The sequence below is a fragment of the Chiloscyllium punctatum genome, chromosome 34 (genome assembly GCF_047496795.1).
Source record: "Chiloscyllium punctatum isolate Juve2018m chromosome 34, sChiPun1.3, whole genome shotgun sequence".
In the NCBI taxonomy this organism is placed as follows: Eukaryota; Metazoa; Chordata; class Chondrichthyes; order Orectolobiformes; family Hemiscylliidae; genus Chiloscyllium; species Chiloscyllium punctatum.
In genome coordinates, this window is record NC_092772.1 from 14,270,000 (window position 1) to 14,287,494 (window position 17,495).

Sequence of the window (17,495 nt, forward strand, 5' to 3'; positions counted from 1 at the left end):
CCCTACCTTTGCAACCAGCTCTAGCTGCAGCAATCCGTACTGGCTTTGTAATGTTGTTCAAGACTTTGCCCCTCTCTGTAACACCCTCACCAACTCCAGCACCTTCAATTCTCCCTGTTCCACTACTCTGATTAAACACTGACAATATTTCCTCTTCCTAGTGCACTCCTCCACATTTCTAAATGTTGGTTACTTCAGAATTGATCGTTTTTTTTTCATCTCTTAATCAAATCGGCCAAGACCGTCTGAAGTGGGGAAGGAGCATTGGGAAGGTGTCGAGCACCTCGAGACTTTCTGTGGGGAAAATGGGAATCCAGGAGAAAACAGCACAAGGAGAGCGCTGTCATATCAACGCCCCACCCACCCCCTTTCCATGTCCACCTTCTGCCTCAAGTGTAACAGAGTCTGTGGAAGGCCACATCGGTCTGTACAGCCAACTCCAGACTCCCCCACCCCCACTGAGAGTGGGAGAGAGTCAGCCTCATCTGTGAGCCACCGCCAAAGAGATGATGAGATAGGAAGGTTGAATCCCCTCACAATTATCCCAGTGCCTTTGTTACAAATTCAAACAATTACCTGTTAATGCAGCGTCTCATAATGTGATATCACTCAGTATCTCTCCATGTGGTATCCCTCGCTGTGTCGGTCTATTTACTGCCTCTGTCAGCATTTCTCCCTCTTACAGATGTTCTGAGATCCTGAGTCAACAGAATTGTATATTCCAGAGCGATGCAGCAGCACAGGCAAGGGATGGAGACTGGGATTATCGAGATCTCTGCTGGACTCTGTGCCACTCTGCATGTGTTATGCTCATTGCATCAGTCTAATTTCCCATTCTGTCTATTTCTGTCTCATGCAGGTCCTCAGAATGTTCCTAACTCCTGTCTCATCCATCACATCATGGAAACTGGTTGGTCAGCCAGAGAGGGATGGAGAGGGAGATCTGGAGACTTCAGTAATCCCTGCAGCCGGTAAGATCACTCACAGTAAACAGTACAGGGTGGAGGTAGTAGACTTCTATATTCAGACCTGGAAGACCGGACATAGATACAGAACTGGGTAAGGAACAGCAACATTCTAGGCTTCATTCCCACCATCTTGTGAGGGTCTTGCTTTCACCTCTTCTTACTGGTCCTCAATGCGACAGCACAGGGATCGCAGGCACCAATCCTGGCCAATGCTGTGTTAGTGATCTCTGTAATATTCTCCAGTCCCGATAATCCTTCCTCTGTCTGGAATCTCCTCTAGTCCACATCATTCTCTCTGTCTCTGTCTCTGTCTCTGTCTCTGTCAGGTTCTCCAGTCCCTAACACCCTAATCCCTAACCTTCTCCAGTAGATACTAAATTCCTTCATCCCTGTAAACCCTGACAGTCCTGTCTATCCCTGTAAGCTCCTCCCACCAATACCACCCTCCGTGTCAATGTATTTGTCTTTAACCTCTCCATCCGTCCCGACCTATGTAATCTTCTCCAGCTCCGACAACCCTTCATTAGCTGTGAAAAATTTGTAATCTCCTTAGCCTTCTCCAATTCTTTGATCTTTATCTTGTTAAATTTCACCCTCATTCCCGACACCATACCCCTCCCGACCACAGGAACCTCTTTCAGTTTGTGCAACCCTCCCCATTTGTGTAACTGTCTCCAACCCAGCAACCTGGCATTCTCCATTGCCTTCCTATCTATGTAGCCTCCAGAGTCTAGAAGCCTTCTTATTTCTGTAAATGTCTTCAGTCACGACAACCTTCCATATCTCTGTTAGTGTACACAATAATCTCCTAGATGAAACAGCCCCCTGTCTGTGCCTCTCAGTCTGCCTGCCTCTTCCTTTCTCCATCCCTATCCCTATCTCCAGAATCTAATCCAGCTCCCTCTATCCCTGTAAATTCCTCCAATCCCCAAACACCTTTGTCCCATTGACATTCTTTACCAGATGTAACTCTGTTTAATTCTAAGCCTCCCTATCTCTGTAACCTCTACCCATCTGTTCAACCCCCCAGTACTGAGGAATGACTCCCTGTATTCGTCATAAGGCAGATGGAATGACAGTGAACAGATATGATGGAACTGTCATTCCGGAGATGTAGCTGCAGAATGTCCATCGCTGGGAAGTGAATACTGAAGGGTTGTTTCGATAGAGTCATAGAGTCGGAGAGATGTGCAGCATGGAAACCGACCCTTCGGTCCAACCCATCTATGCTGAGCAGATATTCCAACCCAATCTAGTCCCAATAGGCAGACTAGGCAAAAAGCCAACAAGTTGTGAAGGAAGGATGAGTTTAATGCATCAATGAGGCAGTCATGTGGATCTGAATATCAAAAGTAGAGCTGAGAATAAACAAACAGCAGCAACCGTTAGCAGGAATTCGTTTGTAGGCACCAAACAGTGATGGGAATGTCAATATGGTTACAGTCCGGACACTGAATGTACTTATGGCAAGGGCAGTACAGTAACTGTGTGTGACAGTGGTCTCCATGCCGACTGATACAGCAACGAGCCTGTTGGATTGAATTTGTTGGTGTGAATATAAATGGCAGAATTGTAAGGGTGTAGGAGGGGTGTACTGGTATAGGGGATATGGTGTATTTGAATTATCAGAAGCCTTTATGCAAGTTTCAATAAGGGCGAAAGAGTAACTTGGGAGAGAATAGGGCCCCTTAAAGATCAATAAGGTCACCTTTGTGTGGAACCAGAGGAGATGGGTGAGATATTAGACAAAACAGTCTTGTCAGTATTTACTGTGGAGAAAGACATGGAAGCTCAGGAAGTTGGGGACATAAATCGTGATGTGTTGGAAAGAATCCTCACCAGAGAAGAGAAAGTGCTGGAATCTTACAACAAATAAAGGTCGATCAGTCTTCAGTAGCTCATTAGGTCGATCCTAGAATATTGTGGGAAGCTAGGGAAGAGATTGCAGGATCCCTTACAGAGATATGTATATTATCAACAGGGACAGTGAGATGTTGGAAGTCTGGAGGTTGTCTAATGATGTTCCATCACTGAAGGACGGCAGGGAAAAGCTAGGAAATTACAGCCTCGTGAGACCAGTGATGGGGAAGTTGTTGGAGGAGATTCTGAGAGAAAAGAGATCCTTACATTTACAAAGGCAAGGGCTGATTCGAGATGGTCAGCATGACTTTGTGAGTGGGAAACCACGTTTCACAAACCGGATTGACTCTTCGAGGAGGTGGCCAAAGATAGATGAACGCAGAGCAGTCAACGTTGTCCACATGGACTTTAGCATCTAGTCAAGAGGAAGGAGGAAGTTTACTTAAGGTCGAGGAAGCAAGGATCAGACAGGGCTCCAGAGAGTTACATTGGGTGGCACGGTGTCTCTGTGGTTAGCACTGCGACCTCATAGCACCACGGACTCCATTTCGATTCCAGCCTCAGGTGACTGTCTGTGGGGTGTTTGCGCATTCTCCCTGTGGGTTTCCTCCAGGTGCTCCGGTTTCCGCCCCACAGCCCAAAGATGTGCCAGTGTGGTGGCTTAGCCATGCTAAACTACCCATAGTGATTCGGGATGGGTAGGTTTGGGGCATTAGACAGGTCAAATGGAGAGTAATAGGGTGGGGAATGGGGCTGGGTTGGATACTGTTTGGAGGGTTGATATGGAGGTGTTGGGCCAAATGGCCCGTTTCCACACAGTCGGGATTCTCTGAAGGTACCAGGAAGGAACCAAGAGATGGACTTAGGGCAACTAGAGGGGGGCATGAAAAAGCATTGTTGGGAAGGATTAAGGAAAACCGCGAGGCATTCTCCACTTATGGGAGGAGCAAGAGGATGTTCAGAGTGAGGATAAGGCCAATCTGGGATAGTGGAAGGAACTTGTGCCTGGAGTCACAGGAGGTAGAGGAGGTCCTTAATGAATACTATGCCTCAGTATTCACTGCTGAGAAGGGTCTTGTCGTTTGTGAGGACAGCGTGAAACAGGCTGATGTACGTGAACAGGTGGATGTTACGTAGGAGGATATGCTGAGAATTTTGTAAAAGATAAGGATACATAAGTCACTGAACCAGACTGGATGCGTCGAAAGTTACTACAGGAACTGAGGGAGTGGATTGCTGAGCACCTGGTGATGACCTTTGCACCCTCACTGTCCACTGGAGTCAGACCAGATGATTGAAGGCCAGAAAATATTATTCCCTTGTTCAGGAAAGTGAATAGGGATAATCCTGGGAATTGAACACCTGTCAGTCTTATGTCTGTGGTGTGCAGATTATTGGAGAGGACTCTGGGAGACAGGATTTATTATTCCTTGGAAAACCATAGTTTGATTCGAGATAGTCAGCATGGTTTTGTAAGGGGCAGGTCATGCCTTACAAATCTTATTGAATCTTTAGAGAATGTGACAAAACATCTTTATGGCTCATTCAGAAAGTGCAGAGGCATGGGGTACAGGGAAACCTGTCTGTCTGGATACAGGATTACTGGCCCACAGAAGACAGAGGGTGATGATAGATGGAAAGCATTCATCCTGGACCTCAGTGACCAGTGGTTTTCTGCAGGGAGAGGTTACAGGACCTCTGCTCTTTGTGAGTTTATGAATGACTTGGATGTGTGAGTGAAAGAGTCCGTTAGTAAGTTTCCCAATGACAGAAAGGCTGGTGGAGTGGTTGATAGTGTGGAGGGCTGTTGTAGGTTGCAATGGAACATTGACAGGATGCAGAGTTGGGCTGAGAAATGGCAGATGGAGTTCAATCTGGGAAAAGTGTGAAGTCATTCACTTTGAAGATTGAATTTGAATGCAGAATACAGAGTTAACGGCAGGATCTTTGGCAGTGTGGAGGAACAGAGGGATCTTGGGTTCCAAGTCCATAGATTCCTCAAAGTAGCCACCCAAGCTGATTGGCTTGTTAAGAAGCAATATATTGTGTGGGATTTCATTAGTTTGGGGATTCAGTTTGAAAGCTGTGAGGTTATGCTGCAGCTGTACAGAGCCCTGGTTAGACCCCACTTGGAATATTGTGTTCAGATTTGGTCCCTTCATTGCAGGAAGGATGTGGAAGCTTTAGAGAGGGTAACGAGGAGATTTAACAGGATGCTGCCTGGACTGGAGGGCATGTCTTATGAAGAGAGGTTGAGGGAGCTAAGGCTTTTCTCATTGGAGTGAAGAAGGATGAGGGGTGACTTGACAGAGGTGAACAAGGTGATGAGAGTCATAGATAGAGTCAATAGAGAGAGAGATTTTTTACCCTCATATAAATAGTTATTACCATGGGGTATAATTTTTGGGTGATTAGTGGATGGTTTAGGGGAGATTTTAGAGGTAGGTTCGTTACATACAGAGTGGTAGCTGAGTGGAATGCACTGCCAGCGGTGGCGGTAAAATTAGATGCATTAGGGACATTTAATATTCTTCTGGATAGGCACATGGATGATAATAAAATGAAGGGTATGGAAGTTAGAGTCCTAGAGATGTACAACATGGAAACAGACACTTCAGTTCAACCCATCCATGCTGACCAGATATCCCAACCCAATCTAGTCCCACCTGCCAGCACCCGGTCCATATCCATCCAAACCCCTACTTTTCATATACCCATCCAAATACCTCTTAAATGTTGCAATAATACCAGTCTCCACCACTTCCTCTGGCAGCTCATTCCATACACATACCACACTCTGTGTGAAAAAAGTTGCCCCTTAGGTCTCTTTTATATCTTTCCCCTTTCATCCATAACCTATGCCCTCTCGTCCTGGACACCCCAACCCCAGGGAAAAGACTTTGTCTATTTACCCTATCCATGTCCCTCTATTTTTTTGTAAACCTCTATAATGTCACCCGTCAGCCTCCGACACTCCAGGAAAACAGCCCCAGCCTGTTCAGCCTCTCCCTGTGGCTCAAATCCTCCAGCCCTGGCAGCATCCTTGTAAATCTTTTCTGAAGCCTTTCAAGTTTCCCAACATATTTCCGATAGGAAGGAGATCAAAATTGCATGCAATATTCCAACAGTGGCCTAACCATTGTCCTGTACAGCCGCAACATGACCTCCCAACTCCTGTACTCAATACTCTGACCAATAAAGGAAAGCATACCAAACACCTTCTTCCCTATCCTATCTATCTGCGACTCCACTTTCAAGGTGCTATGAACTTTTACCTCAAGGTCTCTTGGTTCAGCAACACTCCCTAGGACCTTACCATTAAGTGTATAAGTCCTGTTAAGATTTGCTTTCCCAAAATGCAGCACTTCGCATTTATCTGAATTAAACTCTATCTGCCACATTTATTTTTGATCTTCTGGTCGGATAAAAGATTGGCATGTCATCACGGCCGAAGGGTCTTGTGCTGTGTTCTACATGTCGTGTGTTAAACTGGGTAATAAGCTCAGATCAGTGTAAAAGGATATGGCATTCAGGAGAAGCTAGTCAACTGGACAGAAAATTGGGCTTGATGGTAGGAGACAGAGGGTGGTGGGAGACATGTTGTTTTTCTGACAGGAGGCATGTGACCAGCGGTGGAGTCGGTCCACTGTTGTTTGTCATTTGGATAAATGGGTTGGATGGGAATATTGTTAAATATGTTAAGTTTTTTGGGTGACACTGAAATTGGTGGTAAACTGAACAGTGATGAAGGTTAACAAGCTGAACAGTACTGCTGGGATAGTGGGCTGAAGAATAGCAGATGGAGTTTAATTAGATAAAGGTGAGGTGTTCCATTTTGGTGAAACAAACCAGGGTGGGACTTGTGCAGTTAATGTTCGGGCCCTGGGAATGTTGTCAGTCAGTGACTCAGGTAGTCAGTTCTTTGAAAGTGGTGTCACAGGTAGACAGGCTGGTGAAGCAGGCATTTGGAGAGGTTACCTTCATTGGAGAGAGCATTGAGAATAGGAGTTGGGATGTCATGTTGTATCTGTACAAGACATTGGTCAGGTTACCATAAAAGCGTTGTTGATCAGTGGGAAGAACTCATCTGGTTCACGGACCTCCTTTTGTGTAGACCATCTGACATTTTAACCTGGCCTGGCTAACATGACACTCCAGACCCATTGCAATATGGCTAACTCTGAGTTCTAGTTTCTAACTTCACGGTATCCACCCTGTCAAAGCCCCTCAGAATCCTGGATGTTTCATTCAATTTCTCTCCCATTCTTCAAAACCCCAATGGGTTCAAGGGCAATCTACTCCACCTCTTCTCATTAGAAAATCCCGCCATCGCCAGGATCAGCCGAGTGAACCTTCCCTGGCCTGCCTCCAACACAAGAATGTCTTTCCTTAGGGCATGCATACTGCTCATTATAATCTAGGTGTGGTCTGACTTGTACCTTGCATCATTTTAGCAAGACCTCCCTATACTTAGACTCCATTCCCTTTGCCTTCTCGATTACCTGCTGATCCTGGAAGCTACCTGTTTCAGATTGATTCACAAGGATTCCCCAAATCCTTTGTGCAGTCAGTCTGAACCAAGCGGTGTTAGCCTGACAGTAAGTCGGGAACGTGCTGGAATGTGTTTTCAAGGATATGATAATAAATGATAACTAGATACTTAGAAACAATGGGAGATGTATGATTTTATAAAAGGTGAATATTTTTAAATCTGTTGGATTCTATAATTTGGTGTGACCATAAATGCAGAATAGATAAGGTTGGGGGAGGCTAGTTGCGGTAGAGGGATATTTGAAATTTCAGAAGCATTTTGACAAGTTTCAACAGGGGCTAAAAATTAGCTCGTGAGAGAATAGGGCCCCTGAAAGGTCAATGAGGCTGTCTGTGTGGAATCACTGCTGATGGGGGAGATACTGAACAGATATTTTGTGTTAGGATTTACTGTGGTGAAAGACATGGAAGCTCGGGAACTTGGGAAAATACATCGTGATGTCTTGAAAGAGTGCACATTGGAGAACAGGAGGTGCTGGATGTCTTAAAATGCGATAAGTTAGATAAAACCTTGGGACATGGTCAGATGTATCCCAGCGCCTTGTGAGAAGCGAGGGAGGAAATTACAGGACTCCTTCCAGAGATATTTGTATCACCGACAGCTACTACGGACCAGTGAGACTGATGGCAGGGTGGTAAGTTGTTGTAGGAGATTCTGAGGAAAACGATCATCGTACATTTGGAAAGGTAAGGACAGATTAACGATCATCAGCATGGCTTTGTACATGGGAAATCACGCCTCAAACCTGAGTGTTGAGGTCGACAAGTGAGAGGTCAAAGCAGAGCAGTACACGATGTCCACATGAACTTTATCAAGGCCTTTGACAAGGTTCTGCATGGCAGACTGGTTAGTAAGTTTAGATCAGACATAACCAGGGAGCGTTCACTAACTGGATACAAAACAGGATTGAAGTAGGAGACAGAGCATGTTCATAGAGGGTTGCTGCTCAAACTGCAGGCCTGTGACCAACGGTGTGCCATGGGGTTCGGTGCTGGGTCACTGTTGTGCATCATTTATATAAACAGTTTGAATGATAATAATGGAGCCATGGTTAGCAAGTTTGTGAGTGAGACTGAAATTGGTGATAATGTGGACAGTGAAGAGGGTTATCGAAGAGTACAATGGGATCAACAGTACTGCTGGACCACTGAGGTTAGGAATACAGGTGGAGAAATGCAAGGTGTTGTATTGTGGTAAAGCAGACCAGGCTGGACTTGTACAATTAATGTTCGGGCCCTGTACTGTTGTCAATCAGTGACCCAGGGATGCAGGTACACAGTTTTTTGAAAGTAGAGTCACGGGTAGACAGGCTGGTGAAGCAGGCGTTTGGGATGGTTACCCTTCATTGGGCAGAGCATTGAGAGTAGGAGTTGGGATGTCATGGTGTATCTGTACAGGACATTAGTGAGGCCTCTGTATAAGCATTGTTGATTATCTGGGAAAAATCAACTTGTTCACGTATGTCCATTAGAGAGGGATATCTGGCATTCTTACCTGGTCTGGCTCACATGTGACTCCAGTCCCACAGCAATATGACTGACTCTGAGCTGCCTCTGGGCAATTAGCAGGAGGGCAATATATGCTGGTCCAACCGGTGACATCCTTAGGCCGTGAATGAATCAACGAAAAATGCAGATGTCTATCCCTCCCTTTGCAAACAGCTCGAGCTGCAGCAATCCGTGCTGGCTTTGTAATGTTGTTCAGGCCTTTGCCCCTCTCTGTAACACTCTCACCACCTCCAGCACCTTCAATTCTCCCTGTTACACTACTCTGATTAAACACTGACAATGTTTCCTCTTCCTACTGCACTCCTCCACATTTCTAAATGTTGGTTACTTCAGAATTGATCGTTTTTTTTTCATCTCTTAATCAAATCGGCCAAGACCGTCTGAAGTGGGGAAGGAGCATTGGGAAGGTGTCGAGCACCTCGAGACTTTCTGTGGGGAAAACGGGAATCCAGGAGAAAACAGCACAAGGAGCGCGCTGTCATATCAACGCCCCACCCACCCTCTTTCCATGTCCACCTTCTGCCTCAAGTGTAACAGAGTCTGTGGAAGGCCACATCGGTCTGTACAGCCAACTCCAGACTCCCCCATCCTCACTGAGAGTGGGAGAGAGTCAGCCTCATCTGTGAGCCACTGCCAAAGAGATGATGAGATAGGAAGGTTGAATCCCCTCACAATTATCCCAGTGTCTTTTTTACAAATTCAAACAATTCCCTGTTGATGCAGTGTTTAATAATGTGATATCATTCAGTATCTCTCCATGTGGTATCCCTCGCTGTGTCGGTCTATTTACTGCCTCTGTCAGCATTTCTCCCTCTTACAGATGGTCTGTGATCCTGAGTCAACAGAATTGTCCACTCCAGAGCGATGCAGCAGCACAGGCAAGGGATGGAGACTGGGATTATCGAGATCTCTGCTGGACTCAGTGCCACTCTGCATGTGTTATCCTCATTGCATCAGTCTAGTTTCCCATTCTGTCTATTTCTGTCTCATGCAGGTAATCAGGATGTTCCTAACTCCTTTCTCATCCATCACCTCATGGAAACTGGTTGGTCAGCCAGAGAGGGATGGAGAGGGAGATCTGGAGCCTTCAGTAATTCCTGCAGCTGGTAAGATCACTCACAGTAAACAGTACAGGGTGAGGTAGACCAGGAAGACAGGACAGAGATACAGAGCTGGGCAAGGAACAGCAACATTCTAGACTTCATTCTCACCATCTTGTGAGGGTCCTGCTTTCACCTCTTCTGTACTGGTCCTCAATGCGACAGCACAGGGGATCGCAGGAATCAATCCTGGCCCATGCTGTGTTCGTGATCTCTGTAACATCCTCCAGTCCCGATAATCCTTCCTCTGTTTGGAATCTCCTCTAGTCCACATCATTCTCTCTGTCTCTGTCTCTGTCTCTGTCAGGTTCTCCAGTCCCTAACACCCTAATCCCTAACCTTCTCCAGTAGGTACTAAATTCCTTCATCCCTGTAAACCCTGACAGTCCTGTCTATCCCTGTAAGCTCCTCCCACCAATACCACCCTCCATCTCAATGTATTTGTCTTTAACCTCTCCATCCGTCCCTACCTATGTAATCTTCTCCAGCTCCGACAACCCTTCCTTCGCTGTGAAAAATTTGTAAACTCCTTATCCTTCTCCAATTGTTTGATCTTTATCTTGTAAAATTTCATCCTCATTCCCGACACCATACCCCTCCCGACCACAGGAACCTCTTTCAGTTTGTGCAACCCTCCCCATCTGTGTAACTGTCTCCATCCCAGCAACCTGGCATTCTCCATTGCCTTCCTATCTATGTAGCCTCCAGAGCCTAGAAGCCTTCTTATATCTGTAAATGTCTTCAATCACAACAACCTTCCATATCTCTGTTAGTATGCACAATAATCTCCTAGATGAAACAGCCCCCTGTCTATGCCTCTCAGTCTGCCTGCCTCTTCCTAACTCCATCCCTATCCCTATCTCCAGAATCTAATCCAGCTCCCTCGATCTCTGTAAATTCCTTTGTCCTACTGACATTCTTGACCAGATGTAACTCTGTTTTACTCTAACATCCTCGAGTCCCTGTAAGCCTCCCTATCTCTGTAACCTCTACCCATCTGTTCAACCCCCCACTACTGAGGAATGTCTCCCTGTATTCACAATAAGGCAGATGGAATGACAGGGAACAGATATGATGGAACTGTCGTTACGGAGATGTAGCTGCAGAATGATCATCGCTGGGAAGGGAATACGAAGGGTTGTTGGGATCGAGTTATAGAGTCAGAGAGATGTGCAGCATGGAAACCGACCCTTCGGTCCAACCCATCCATGCTGAGCAGATATCCCAACCCAATCTAATCCCAATATGCGGACTAGGCAACAAACCAACAAGTTGCTAAGGAAGGATGAGGTTAATGCATTAATGAGACAGTCATGTAGATCTGAATATCAAAAGTGGAGCTGAGAATAAGCAAGCAGCAGTAACCATTAGCAGGAATTCTTTTGTAGGCACCAAACAGTGATGGGAATGTCAATATGGTTACAGTCAGGACACTGAATGTACTTATGGCAAGGGCAGTACAGTAACTGTGTGACAGTGGTCTCTATGCCAACGAGCGTGTTGGATTTAATTTGTTGGTGTGAATATAAATGGCAGAATTGTAAGGGTGTAGGAGGGGTGTAGTGGTATAGGGGATATGGTGTATTTGAATTATCCGAAGCCTTTATGCAAGTTTTAACAGGGAACAGAACGGACAAAGGAAGCACATGGTGAGGGGAAGAAACTGACAGGACAGCGTACCTGCAGAGTTACTGCCTTTGCTGTTTGAATTCATGTATCGCTGGATATCGGAGTGCATTTATCGGATTTAAAGTTTACTGCAGATTATATCTGCAATAAATGCTTCTGCTTGTGAATCCTATCAGATCGAATGGATTGGTTGGAGAGACAGTTTAAGACAATACAGAATTGGTAACAGCAACAGTATGTGATGGATGGCAGTTATAGGAAGGGGGACAGTCTCAGATAGAGTTACATAGATGGGTTAACTCCAAAAAAGGCAAGAGAGTTAAGTAGCTAGTGCAGGAGTCTTCTGTGGCTCTCCCCATTTTAAGCAAATATGCTATTTTGGAAAATGTAGCGGGTGATGGATTCACACGGGAACGTTGCACAAACAGGCAAGTTTGTGGTATGGAGACTGGCTCTAATGCAACAGGGGATACGCCGGATTCCACGAAGTCAATTGTCTTAGGGGACTCGCTAGTCTGAGGTACAGACAGACGGTTCTGTGGCCAGCAGAGAAATAAGCAGATTAGTGTGTTGCTTCCCTGCTGCCAGGATCAAGGATATCTCAGAAAGGATGCAGAATGTTCTCATGGGGAGAGGGGCCAGCAAGAGGTCATTGTCCAAATTGGAACCAACGACATAAGAAGGGAAAACGTTTGAGATTAAGGACGGAGATTGCAGGGTGATAGGCAGAAATTTATAAAAGAGGATCTTGAGAGTAATAATATCTGTATTACTCCCGGCGCTATGAGCTAGTGAGGACAGGAATAGAGGGATAAAGCAGATGAATACATGGCTTTGGAGCTGGTGTATGGGAGAAGTATTCACGTTTTTGGATCACTGGAATCTCTTTTGGGGTAGAAGGAACCTGTACCAGAAGGACGGATTGCACCTAAATTGGAAGGGGGCGAATATACTGGCAGGAAGATTTGCCACAGCTGCTCGGGAGGTTTTAAACTAGTTTGGACGGGGGGGGGGGGGGGGGGGGGCTGGGGGCAGGGAGATAGTGAGGAAATAGATCAATCTGAGATTGGTAAACTGAGATCAGAAACGAGTCAAACAGTCAGGACCGGCAGGGACAAGGTAGGACTAATAAAGTAAACTGCATTTATTTCAATGCAAAGGGGCCGAATCGGGAAGGCAGATGAACGCAGGGCATGGTTAGGAATATGGGACTGGGATATCATAGCAGTTACAGAAACATGGCTCAGGGATCGGCAGGACTGGCAGATAATGTTCCAGGTTACAAATTCTACAGGAAAGATAGAAAGGAAGGCAGGACAGGAGGGGGAATGGAGTTTTTGATTAGGGATAGCATTACAGGGGTACTGAGGGAGGATATTCCTGGAAATACATCGAGGGAAGTTATTTGGGTAGAACCGAGAAATAAGAACGGGATGATCGCCTTATTGGGATTGTATTATAGACTACCTAATAGTCAGAGGGAAATTGAGAAACAAACTTGTGAGAAGATCTCAACTATCTGTAAGAAAGTAGGGTGATTATGGTAGGAGATTTTAACTTTCCAAACATAGACTGGGACTGCCGGAGCGTTAAGAGTCTAGATGGAGAGGAAGTTATTCAGTGTGTACAAGAAAATTTTCTGATTCAGTATGTGGATTAACCTACTAGAGAAGGTGCAAAACTTGACCCACTCTGGGGAAATAAGGCAGGGCAGGTGACTGAGGTGTCAGTGGAGGTGCACTTTGGGGCCAGCTACCATAATACCATTAGATCTTAAATAATTATGGAAATGGATAGACCAGATCTTAAAGTTGACGTTATAAATTGGAGAAAGGCCAATTTTGACAGTATTTGGCAAGAACTTTCAAAACCTGATTGGGGGCAGATGTTCACAGGTAAATGGACGGCTGGAAAATGGGAAGCCTTCAGAAACGAGATAACAAGAATCCAAAGCAAGTATATTCCTGTTGGGATGAAAAGAAAGGCTGGTAGTATAGGGATTGCTGACTAACTAAACGGTTTGATTCATAAAAAGAAGGAAGCATGTGTCAGGTATAGACAGGATAGATCGAGTGAATCCTTCAAAGAGTATAAAGGCAGTAAAGGTATACTTAAGAGGGAAATCAGGAGGGCAAAAAGGGGACATGAGATAGCTTTAGCAAGTAGAATTATGGAGACTGCAAAGGGTTTTTACAAATACATTAAGGACAAAATCATAACTAGGGAGAGAATAGAACCCCTCAAAGATCAGCAAGGCAGCCCTTGTATGGAGCTGCAGGAAATGGGGGAGATACTAAACGAGTATTTTGTATCAGTATTTACTGTGGAAACGGATATGGAAGGTATAGAATGTCAGGAAATAGATGGTTACACGTTGAAAAATGTCCATATTCCAGAGGAGGAAGTGCTGGATGTCTTGAAACGTGTAAAAGTGGATAAATCCCCAGGACCCGAACAGGTGTACCATAGATCTCTGTGGGAAGCCAGAGAAGTGATTGCTGGGCTTCTTGCTGAGACATTTGTACCGTTGATAGTCACAGGAGAGGTGCCAGAAGACTGGAGTTTGGCAAACGTGGTGCCACTGTTTAAGAAGGGTGGTACAGACAAACCATGGAACTATAGGCCAGTGATCCTGACGTCAGTGGTGAGCAAGTTGCTGAAGGGAATCCTGAAGGACAGGATGCACATGGAGTTGGAAAGACAAGGACTGATTAGGGATAGTCAACATAGCTTTAACCGTGGGAAATCATATCTCACGATCTTGATTGAGTTTTTTGAAGAAGTAACGAAGAGGGCAGAGCAGTAGATGTGTTCTATATGGACTTCAGTAACGCGTTCGACAAGATTCTCCATGGAAGACTGGTTAGCAAGTTTAGATCTCACGGAACACAGGGACAACTAGCCACTTGGATACAGAACTGGCTCAAAGGTTGAAGACAGAGGGTGGAGGTGGAGGGTTGTTTTTTAGACTGGAGGCCTGTGACCAGTGGAGTACCACAAGGATCAGTGCTGGTTCCTCAATTTTTTATCATTTACGTAAATGATTTGGATGTGAGCGTAAGAGGTATTGTTAGTAAGTTTGCAGATGACTACAAAATTGGAGGTGTAGTGGACAGCGAAGAGGTTTACCTCAGAGTACAACAGGATCTTGATCAGATGGGCCAATGGGCTGAGAAGTGGCAGGTGGAGTTTAATTGAAATAAATGCGAGGTGCTGCATTTTGGGAAAGCAAATTTTAGCAGGACTTCAACATTTAATGGCAATGTCCTGGGTGTGTTGCTGAAGAAAGAGACCTTGGCGTGCACGTTCATTGGTCCTTGAAAGTGGAGTCGCTGGTAGGTAGGATAGTTAAGGTGGTGTTTGGTTTGCTTTCCTTTAATGGTCAGAGTATTGAGTTTTGGAGTTGGGAGGTCATGTTGCGGTTGTACGGGACACTGGTTAGGCCACTGTTGGAATATTGCATGGAATTCAGGTCTCCTTCCTATCGGAAATATGTTGTGAAAATTGAAAGGGTTCAGGAAAGATTTACAAGGATGTTGACAGAGTGGGAGAATTTGAGGTATAAGGAGAGGTTGTACAGGCTGGGGCTGTTTTCCCTTGAGCGTTGGAGGCTGAGAGGTGACCTTCTCGAGATGTACAAAATTGTGAAGGGCATGGAGAGGATAAATAGAGAAAGTCTTTTCCCTGGTGTCGGGGAGTCCAGAACTAAAGGGCATAGGTTTAGGCTGAGAAGTGAAGGATGTTGGGTGGCACAGTGGTTAGCAATGCTACCTCCCAATGCCATGAGACTCAGGTTCAATTCCCGCCTCAGGCTGTGTGGACTTTGCACATTCTCCCTATGTCTGCATGGGTTTCCTCCCACAATCCAAACTTGTGCAGGCTAGGTGAATTGGCTATGCTAAATTGCCTGTACTGTTAGGTGCAGGGGGAAGGATCTGGGTGGTTTGCGCTTTGGTGGGTCGCTGTGGACTTGTTTCTACACTTTTAGAAATCAAAACGTGAAAGAGACCTAAGGGGCAACTTTTTCACACATACGGTGGTACGTGTATGGAACGAGCTGCCAGATAATGTGGTGGAGGCTGGTACAATTGCAGCATCCCCCTGTCTGCGTGGGTTTCCTCCGGGTGCTCCGGTTTCCTCCCACAGTCGAATGATGTGCAGGACAGGTGAATTGGCCACGCTAAATTGCCCGTAGTGTTAGGTAAGGGGTAGATATAGATGTAGGGGTATGGGTGGGTTATGCTTCGGTGGGGCAGTGTGGACTTGTTGGGCCGAAGGGCCTGTTTCCACACTGTAAGTAATCTAATCTAATCTAATCTAATTTAAAAGACATTTGGATGGTTACATGAATTGGAAGGGTTTGGAGGGATATGGGTCGGATGCGGGCAGGTGGGAATAGATTGGGTTGGGATATCTGCTAGACATGGACGGGTTGGACTGAAAGGTCTGTTTCCATGCTGTACATCTCTATGCCTCGATAACTCACAGAGTGAGTTTGTAAATGCAATTAGTGTGAATGGTATTTGGAGCAATACATGTAATTGGAAAGTTAAAGTTAGGTTGGAGTTTGTTTAAAGGGATTGGAATATAGAGGTAAAGACATCATGAAGCAGTTGCATAGAGTGTTGGTGAGAGTGTACCTGAGGTATTGAGTGCAGTGTCGGTGACCTAATCTAAGAAAGATTACACTGATCACAGAGGACGTGCAATGGACATTCTCCAGATTAATTCCTGAGATGACAAGATTTTCTGATGGGGAGATTTGTCCTGCGACCTCTCCAGTTTCAAAGAATGAGAGGTGATCACAGTGAAATTTCAAAAATCTATGATTCATGTGATGAGGTGGAAATAAACAGGATGTTTCTCTAGCTGTCTCCTCTATATTTAAGGCAAATGATGACAGGATAAGGGATATGCCATTTAAGACCATAATAAGGCGGAAATACTTCCCTTGGAGGGGACTGACTAACACAGGGGCATGGAAGCCTGTTGGCAGGGCAAGATTAAGGAGAATCCCCAGATATTCTTCACGTATATCAAGTGTAACAGAACAACCAGGGAACATGTCGGGCCTATTAGTGACTTGGCAAGTTGTATCCAAACTCAACTTCATGGTAGAAGGCTGTTTATGTGACTGGAGCCCAATTTCCCCGGTGTACCCGGTAGAGATCAGTGCTGTGTTCCGTATTATTTGTGGTATTCATAAGTGATGTGAATGTGAAGTGGGTAGGGGGAGTGTGATAAGTAAGTTTGTGTTTGACACAAAGATTGGCCGGGTGGTTGGCAGTGAGGAGGGAGGTCTTATGATACAGGAATATACAGATAGAATGGTCAGATGGACAGAACAATGGCAAATGGAATGTAACCCTGATAAATATGAGGTGATACACTTTGGAAGAAGGAACCAGACAGGGGAGGAAACAAAGAATGGCATCACACTAGGAAGCTCAGAGCGTGCTTCTCCACACATCCCTGAATGTGACTGGATATGATAATTGATGAGTTCAGCATGACTGTAGATAAAGCCTTTATTCATTGACCCAAAGATTATCCGAGTTCTACATAGCACTTTGGTAAGGCCAAATGAAATATTGTGTGCAGTTCTAGGAGCTGCGTTACAGGAAGGATGTGATTGTACTGGATGAGGTGCAGAAGAGATTCACCAGGATGTTCCCTGGGATGGACCATGTGAGCTGTGGAGAGAGGCTGGGTAAGCTTGAATTATTTATTTAGGAGCAGAGGAAGTTGAGTGGGTAACTAATTCAGGTTTAAGATTACAAGGGGCATGGACAGGGTGAATAGACAACAGCTGTTCTTTTTAGTCAAAGTTTCAGATTCCTTACAGAGTAAAACCAGGGAATGGAGAATGGAGAACAGA

General features: G+C 45.4%; 1 protein-coding gene across 3 annotated transcripts in view; it reads left to right on the top strand.

Annotated features, from left to right (window-relative positions):
• LOC140458769 (uncharacterized) overlaps positions 1-17,495 on the top strand; it is a 135,833-nt gene that overhangs the window by 100,855 nt on the left and 17,483 nt on the right. The window contains exons 5-6 of one of the 3 annotated variants that reach the window (XR_011953671.1): positions 860-971; positions 9,883-12,608. Coding sequence is in view for 1 of the 3 variants with exons in the window: in XM_072553414.1 (XP_072409515.1) it covers positions 860-971; positions 9,883-9,994 (224 nt within the window). In the remaining 2 variants the exon portion in view is untranslated. Of the gene's footprint in view, positions 1-859; positions 972-9,882; positions 12,609-17,495 lie in introns of those variants that run through there. The other 2 variants (XM_072553414.1, XR_011953672.1) reach the window with 2 other exon arrangements.